At 53.5% G+C, this 8,817-nt stretch overlaps 1 protein-coding gene across 1 annotated transcript; it reads left to right on the top strand.

Annotated features, from left to right (window-relative positions):
* Positions 1–1,868: 1,868 nt before the first annotated feature.
* Positions 1,869–4,067, top strand: OLIG3 (oligodendrocyte transcription factor 3). The gene has a single exon (XM_017863427.1). It carries the CDS (start codon positions 2,091–2,093, stop codon positions 2,913–2,915), a length of 825 nt encoding a protein of 274 aa, XP_017718916.1. The 5' UTR covers positions 1,869–2,090; the 3' UTR covers positions 2,916–4,067.
* Positions 4,068–8,817: the final 4,750 nt, after the last annotated feature.

The raw sequence follows: 8,817 nt of genomic DNA, 5'->3' as shown, positions 1-8,817 counted from the left end.
GTGGTAGGAGAAGAGGCTCTTGTCCAATCTTCAAGAGCACTAACGTCCTGGCCTTGACGAAGCGCTATTGGCCATTTTTTCCCCATTACAGAAAAGCAAAATTCGGTGTAGCAAAAGCATCGATGCCAATGTTGCGTCTGCCCATCCTGCTGGTATTGCCAGAGCTGCCTTTGCAGCGTGACTGTCAGTGGGGCACAGCCTCAGAGCGTGCAAACTCCGGATCTGGGCGCGCATCCCTTTCCCACTAACCGCTCGGTTAGAGTCAAGGGAAAGGGGGGACTCCTGTTCTTCGAAGTGACTCAGCGGCTCAAGAGGCCCCAGGTGCCCGAGGTTCCGGGATTGATTCGATTTCACACTTCCACCGAGACTCTCAGTCACTAGCTAGCGTTTGTCTCTCATTTCTCCAAGCCCGGAGAGGGGCGGTGTCCGGGTTCTTCCAGAGACCACTCCTGGGGCGCTCTCCCTTCCCCGGATTTCTGCCTTCCCGCCCCTCGTGCTGCTGAGCTAAAGTCTTGATCGACAAAACACAGCAAGGGGAAGAAATATCTACGCCCACGTCCGCACTCGCACCGAAAGCTCCAAACTCCGGGCTCCTCTTTATTCCCAGAGACGACTCCGCACTGAACCACAGTGCCCAGGCAAGCACAAGGGGCTCTCTAGGTCCCTTCGTTGTTTCCTTTCCCCCGTGCTTCTTTGCCCACAGCCCCCTCACCCGGACATCAGTTTGTTTATTACGAGCTTCTGATTTCCCTGTCCGACGCCGTAAGGCAGCCCCAGCCTGGTGGACCCACCAGCGCAGGCCGGGGTGCAGCTGAGTTCCTGGAGCTCGGGGAACGTCAGCACAGCGGCCAGAGGAGGCCCGGCGGAGCTTCTGGCCCGGACGGTCCCACCATTTTCCGCCAGCGCCAAGGTCCAGGAAGCCTGGAGCGAGAAAAATCTCTCTGGAGCTCTCAGGAACCTTTACAAGTCCTAACAATCTCTCTCTCTGCCTCCTTGGCTCCTTTTCCTTCCCATCCTCCCAAGTTGCTTTTCTTGTGACATTAACATTCTTTTTTTTCCTCACTTTTTGGTCTAGGAAGTTAAAGAACTGTGCAAAACTGAAATTCTTTTAGTAATCCATGTTTTAAAACTAAAGAGAGGACAAAGTAAATAAGAGAACTCTCCGCCACAATACTGTCAGGGGGAAAGCCATCATCAAACATGGACATCCTGTTGAAACCACACCAGAAGGGCTCAATAAACAAAATTGACAGAATGGAAGTGTTTAGGAAAAGAGATCTAATGAAAAAAAATCTTGAGACAGAGAACGTCGGCATGCAGTCTTCCCACCACCCCCAGGCCCCGCTGACAGCACCTGCCCTCCGACAGCACCTCTGTCCCTCAAACCTTTCCAACGGGACCTATTTTTGCGCATATTTCTCTAAACTTGGGAGCAGCTAGGAAAGGAAGGAGAGCGAATGTTTCAATTCCTCTCTCCAAACCCAGAGGAACCTCCACCAACCGCCTGGCCACGTTCTCTTCCCTTCCTTCCGTTCCCGATGTGTGATTTGGTTAGAGAAATTGGGAAAGGGGGTGGGGTGGAAGAAAGTTTAAAAAAAAAATCAGGAAGGCGTGAGCTGGAGCGGTAAGTGTGTCAATCAGAGGGTTTTGTGCCTGGGGGCTCCTAGCGGTTCGAAGCAGAGGTGTCCCAGGGCGGCCCTGCAATGAATATGAATAGGAATCCTTGCTAAATGGGACAGCAAAGCGCACCGCCCTGAATGATGGCACGTCATCCTAACCAGCCCAGGATAGATAGGAGGGTTTCTTTTGTCTCTTTTCTCCGCCGCAGCTCTATAAAAGCCCCTCTTTTTCAGCGTGAGGTTAGTTCAAGCATACACCAACTAGCTGTCCAGGAAGCAGCCTAACCAGAGTGGGGCGTGGGAGGGAGAGAGGTGGGGAAAAGCAGCATCTCAGCTTTTCTTCTTACGTCTTGCTCCTGAGAAGTGGGTTCCTGGGCTGTGCAGATTTTTTTTTTTTTTTTTTAATTCAGGATTTTCTTTAATTTCCCGCCTAAAGCCTCCCCAAGGTAGGGCCGCATCCCCTCCAATAAAATGAATTCTGATTCGAGCTCTGTCTCCAGCAGAGCTTCATCTCCGGACATGGACGAGATGTACCTGAGGGACCACCACCACCGCCACCACCACCACCACCACCAGGAGAGCCGTCTCAACTCGGTCTCGTCCACGCAGGGCGATATGATGCAGAAGATGTCCGGGGAAAGCCTCTCGCGGGCTGGCGCCAAGGCCGCGGGAGAAAGCAGCAAGTACAAAATCAAGAAGCAGCTGTCGGAGCAGGACCTACAGCAGTTGCGGCTGAAGATCAACGGACGCGAACGCAAGCGGATGCACGACCTGAACCTCGCCATGGACGGGCTGCGCGAAGTCATGCCCTACGCACACGGGCCCTCGGTGCGCAAGCTCTCCAAGATCGCCACCCTCCTGCTTGCCAGAAACTACATTCTCATGCTCACCAGCTCCCTGGAGGAGATGAAGAGGCTGGTTGGCGAGATCTATGGGGGCCACCACTCGGCCTTTCACTGCGGGACCGTGGGCCACTCGGCCGGCCACCCCGCGCACGCGGCCAACACCGTGCACCCTGTGCACCCCATCCTGGGCGGCGCGCTCTCATCCGGCAACGCCTCGTCACCGCTGTCCGCCGCCTCACTTCCCGCCATCGGCACCATCCGGCCTCCCCACTCGCTGCTCAAGGCACCCTCCACGCCGCCCGCGCTGCAGCTGGGCAGCGGCTTCCAGCACTGGGCTGGTCTGCCTTGCCCCTGCACCATCTGCCAGATGCCGCCGCCTCCGCACCTGTCCGCTCTCTCCACAGCCAACATGGCCCGGCTGTCGGCCGAGTCCAAGGACTTGCTCAAGTGAGCAGCGGGCGGGCCCGGCTGCCGAGGAGAAGGGAAAGCAGCGGGAGGGGCCGCGGTGCCGGGCCGGGAGGGAAGAGGGAAGCTGCGAGCTTGGCCCACGGGAGGGCAGGCGCCGGGGCCCGCAGCCTCCCACGCTGTCTGAGAGATCTCAGACTCCACTTGACCCCGGGAGGGAAAGGACCAAAATCAAACTGCAATTTCCAGGTGGTAGCAAAGGGGGACTCGAACCGGACGTCGTGTGTTTTGCATGCATGCTTCTTTTCCCCATGCCGCGCCAGTATTTCTCACTGCCATACGCTCTTGTCAAAACTGCATTTGTTGTATAAAGATGGGATCGGTGTAGTTAAAAACTTGCGAAGGGACTTTTGAGTCGGCTTCCTCTGACTCTGTGTTCTCGCTTAGGAAAAAGACGGCCATCCCTTTTGTGCAAAACAAATGTAAATATTTTCTTGAGATTGATGCTATTATGATTGTCTCTGTCCTCGCCATAGTTTTTCTAGAGACAATGGAGAGAGAGAGAGAGAGAGAGAGAGAGAGAGATCAAGACCCAAGTTTTGAATCTCAACTCCAGTCCAGGGCATGACACCTCCTATGTGGGTTTTCCTTTGGACGCAGTATAGGTCAAAAGAATGCATGCACGCTTCTAAATGAATCTTGTCTAAACATGTTGTGCAGGCCGTGGTGCCGTTTTCCTTGTAACAAGGATTTATTAGTGAATTATCCCAAGTACTCCATATATCTGTCTGTGGTCATATGAAATGAAAAAAGGGGCAGAGTGCAAAGACCCACACTCACGCACACACGCTTCTTCTCCCATATGCACCCCTTCAAACTTTATTCGGAACCTTCCTCTGCTGTTCTGGGGCGGCCATTGTAAAAGCTTGGGCTCCCTTTAGTAGCTTGCCCCACCCACCCCCCCCTCGCTCAGTTATTCTGCATGCGGGGTTGGCTGTCTCTATTACCAGCTTTGAAAACTTATCCTGGTTTTGGGAGGGTTGCCGTTTTTATTTTCCTGAACATTTGCTTGAAATATTTTGTTAGGGCCTCAAAGACGATACCTGTCTTTATTTTTTATATATTCTTGATAACTATGATATATTTATTAATAACCAGTGTTTCTGGATGAGATTTCAAATAAAAAAGAACCTTTAAATCGTGACGTTGCCTTTGCCTAAAATCTTAGCAGATGGGGGTAGTGGTATTGGAAACATGTGGACCAGGTAAGCTGTACCTGGGTGTGGGTGAGGGATTTGGATGGTGGGCAGATGTGAAGGTTTTCCCTGATTATGCACAAGTAAACAGGATGGGTAAATTGGTGCTAATTTTTGGAACTAAATGTCCTTCAAGCAGGGCATTGCCCACATTCATAGTCTTATGCTATTTGAGCTCCTTATTTCTCTGCAGTAATCGGACCCTCATAAACTCAAGAACTGAATTTTAAAAAGTGATCTAGAAACTTAAAGTGGCAGGAAATGAGAGGTGGAGTGTCACTATGAAGACTGTGTTGGCAACAAACAAGGATGAAGCACTTTAAATTGAATTCTTTTCACTTTAAATTGAACTTGCGTTTTTCACCCCATGTTAAACTCTAGTATACATTTTAAAAGTCAACAAAGAGTGGTCCTAGAAAATAATAAAATACTCACCCTGCTTGCCTGCCCCCTCGGAAGCATGGCCTGCAAAGAAAGGGAAGGCTTCTCTGCTTTGTAAGGTGAGCTCCGAGTGAGTCAAACCATGGCCCAAGTCTCAGCAACCTGCAGATTTATAGCAAGAATCCTCCCTTCTTTCTTCCCTTAGAAGATCACTGGTCTGGTTAGCCATATATATTGGGCATCTTCTACATAAAAGACAGCCAAAACAGGAGTCATTTTAATAAACTACTTTTCTTTTCACCTCCGACCATAACACTTTTAAATGGTTTATATAAGCAGGAGTAATCCAGCAAGAAAGTTTTGTGTATTTGTTAAAAGAGAACAATAAATTGAGCTGTAGTGAGGATAGCCCCAACAACACAGGCCTCCATTTCCCTCTGAGGAAAACAGAACTCTGAAATGCAACACCCCAGAATTTGCTTCTGAATAAGTTGTAACATCCCCTGGATGCTGGTTGAAGCCCAAGCTCCTCTCCAATGGGGGAAGGCCCATGGTCTGTTTCCAGAATCCAGCAAGGAGAGCAAGTCTGAGAAGCATTTGCATTTGCCCTGTCTTTCCTGGGTCCCCGATGCCTGCCCAGTACTGCCTTTGCCAGGGAGAGCATCTCTGTGGGTTTCTCTTCTATCCAAATCGTGTCCCTCCATCCCTTTTTACCTTCTCATCGCTACCCCACTCTCAGCCCCGAGAAAGACCTAAGTTAGGGTCTACAGTGGAGGGTGCTTGTTTCCACTGGTTTTAGGCAGACAAATGGGGGAATAATCATCCGTTTCCCAAGGGTGATTCATTTCTCTGGGTGAGGAAAGAACCTATTGAAGATTTATTTGAAACCAACACAAGGCAGCCCTCCAGCCTTTCCCCAGAGTTTATTATTTAGAAAGGGGAGGGGAGGGAGAAGTTTCATCAATCAGGAAAACGACTTTCTCCTTAGCCGCGTTCTTTTGAGTCCTGTTTCCAAAGTCTTAGTTCTTTTGAGTCCTGTTTCCAAAGGCCTGGTTCTGGGGAAAGACTCAGGTGCTTACGGTTGGCCTAGTGGTGGGCCTCATGCCTTCTCTAAAGCTGAGGCTTAAATTGGGTTATGTAAAGGAATAAAGCCACACTCTTTACACTAGGACAGTAGTGGATTTTGTGATTGTCCTGCTGAGATAGAAAATCCTTGAGTTACAGCAGTGGTCAGTTTAAAGAGCTGTGACGTCCACTCACAGAAGCTAAAAGGAAGCTTGAGCACAGGGAACTCTATTGCAAAATTTGCAACTAAAATGGAAAATAGACACCACTTCCAACATTGAGAAGATCTCTTAAGTGAGCAGAGCTCTTTTCTGGGTTACAAAAATTCTTTTGGCTTCAAGACCAGAAGAGAGGATTTCTTTAAGAACAGGACAGGAACCCAGTGAAGAAGGTGATTTGGGAGCCAGGTCATCTGAGGTTTCTGGATTTATTGGGAAGAAACAATCTCCATTCACCCTCCAGGAAGGCCCTTCCCTTGATGCCTAGGCGGGTCTGCTGGGCGTGTGAGTTTGCAGGCCGACTTTTACTGTCATTGCGCTTCCCTTTAAATACTCGAATTATCAACTCCAGAAACAAGATTTCATGACCGCGAAGGTGAAAATGGGTTTTGGCCGGATTTTTTTTCGTCGTAAATTTTCCACTTTCTCGAAATTTCGCAAGTTTACTTTTTCATTCAATCTGGAAACACCACGACGATCCTTTTATTCCAGATTAAACACTGCCTTACGTTTAAAAGGATGGCGAAATCCTCCTGGGCGGAGACACCTTGAGAAGCCCACACTGGAAACCTCTCGGCGCTTTCCCAGGCGATGATCTAATTTAGAGGGCGGAAGAAAGTGACCCTTAGAAAGGGAAAATGACACCTGCGTCGGCTGGGCACACCAGATCTTTGTTTCTGGGGCCGCTGAGGCTGACAGCCCGCAAACGGGCAAGGAGAAGCGGCCTGAGCTGGCCAAGCCCAGGGTTTCCTCGCTCCAGCAGTAGGGGGCCTTGTGTCCCCTCGAACTTCTTTCTTTCCCCAGCTGCTAGGTCAACCAAGGTTTTGTGCCTCCACTGACGCATTCAGCAGAAACTGCCAATGCCTCCTCCCTCCGGGAGGACGCTGGAACCCCCTCTGTCCCACGAGCACCTCGCTCAGACACCAACATTTAACTTCGCGCTTCAGTACCTTCCAGAGACTCCGGGGCCCTCTGTTCCCCTTTTCCCACCCGCCACTGGAGAGCGGGAGTGACTGCTAAGGGTGGGCTCCCAACTCCCCTCACCCAGACTAGAAATCTCCGAGACCTCTCTGTGATGCTTGCTCCCCCTCTGTGATGAAGATCCCCCTCGCGGCTCGGCCTCAGCCCGGGGAGGGGGGCTTTTCCGGGACTGACCTGCCCCAGGGAGTCCGTCTCTGGTTTGCAGGGGCCTCCCCTGGGCAACTCTCCCGAGCAGCCCCTCCGCGCCCGCAGGCCCGAGGCCACCCCAGGACCACCCCTCCTCGCACCGCTCTAGGCCGAAGCCGAGAAGGGGGAGCTGTGAAGAGAGGACACCGGGGCCAGGCGCCCTCCCGGCCGTGCGGCATCTGGGCCTGTCCTCCCAAATGCAGCCCCGCGGAGTCCAGGCTCCTCAGGTGTAGGAAGGAAGTGAGTGGAGGAGCAGCCGCCCGAGGGCTGGGAAGTGTCTTGGGAAAGAACTAGGCCAAGGGAGGGGCCGTGCGGGAAGGAGGTGGCCTGCATCTTCAGCTTGCCTCTAGGAAAACTTGCGAGACTTCCCGCCCCTGCAGAGAGTTGGGAGCGCCCTTCCCTCCCCGCCCCTGCAGACAGTTGGGGCCTCTCACGTACCCAGTGCCCGTTTAAGGGGCCCACAGAAATCAAACTGCGAAGGCTCGGGCCGTCGAGCGTGCGTTTTCAGTGAAACCTTCCCTGGGACTGCGGTCGCGGGGCTGCGAGGGGGCGGGAGAGAATGGGGGTGCATTGGGCGCCAAGGGAGCCCGCCAGCAGCCGGAGTCCACGCTCGCGATGGCCCCGGAGCCCCTGGGAGCGATCTCCGCCGAGCCGCGGAGTGCGCGACCCCTCCCGCCCTCCTGCATCCAGCTGCGGAGAGCGGAGAGCCGGAAGCCCAGACTCCAGCTCCGCGACGGGCTAGGGGTCCTCGGGTTGCCGATGGGTCCGGTGGCAAGCGTCAGTCTCCGCGCCCTGACCCCGAACTGTCTCGGGGTCCCCGCAGGACACAGTCAGATAGGCTGGGGCGCAGACGACAAAAGGATGTGTTGGGGGGCAGATTCCACCGAGGCCCATCATCGGCTGCGCCAACACCTGCAAAGTGCCTCCAAATACCTAAGCGTTTATGGAAACTGGGAGGCAAAACAAAAACGGTAACAACAAACAAATTCAAAGTCTGGCTGAGAGCGGCGGGCGCTCTTTCCTCTCCGGTCCCAGCGCCCCCACACGCAGCGCGGGGCTGACACTCTCAGGAGTTTGTTAACTTTGCTAACCAGAGGCCGGGTTAGGATGGCGCCGGGGGTCCGGGGGCGGCGCCTTCCCCAGCTGCGCCTCTTCGCTGGGGACCTCACAGACGACCCCGGCGCCTCGCTCTCCCTGGCCAAACCCGATCACAGCCCCTGGAAGGGAGCCGTTGCTTCTAACGCAAGCCCCTGGACTGCACGTGGCTCCCTAATCAAAGTACGGATATTTGTCCTCGCAGCCAGGCACCGGCAAAAGGAATTTAACTCGCCTCGGTAGTGGGTCCCTCGAGGGGTTGGTCCTGGACCTGCTAGGGCCAAGACCCCAGGGAGCCAGGAGGGAGGGGTGCACAGACCTGGGAGTTCAATGACGGGCCTTGATTTTACTGCTGTGTCCTGGGATTTGAGTGGAAGCAGAGTGGTCGGGTTTCTCGCACCCCAGGAGGAGAGGGGCAAAGAGGGGGCAGCGCCTAAGGGTCTGTGAGGCAGCGTCTGATAGCTGCCCTGGAAAGTTTTGGATTGGTCGGGCGCGGTGGCTCATGCCTGTAATCCCAGCACTCTGGGAGGCCGAGGCAGGTGGATCATGAGGTCAGGAGTTCGAGACCAGCTTGGCCAAGATGGTGAAACTCCGTCTCTAATAAAAAATACAAAAATTAGCCGGGCTCGGTGGTGGGTGTCTGTAATCCCAGCTACTCGGGAGGCTGAGGCAGGAGAATCGCTTGAATCCGGGAGACAGAGTCTGCAGTGAGCCGAGATCACGCCACTGCACTCTAGCCTGGGCGACAGAGCGAGACTCCGTCTCG

The sequence above is a fragment of the Rhinopithecus bieti genome, unplaced genomic scaffold (genome assembly GCF_001698545.2).
Source record: "Rhinopithecus bieti isolate Rb0 unplaced genomic scaffold, ASM169854v2 scaffold_65275, whole genome shotgun sequence".
Classification (NCBI taxonomy): domain Eukaryota; kingdom Metazoa; phylum Chordata; class Mammalia; order Primates; family Cercopithecidae; genus Rhinopithecus; species Rhinopithecus bieti.
The sequence above is the reverse complement of the archived record's forward strand: the minus strand, read 5'-3'. Positions and strand labels throughout refer to the sequence as shown.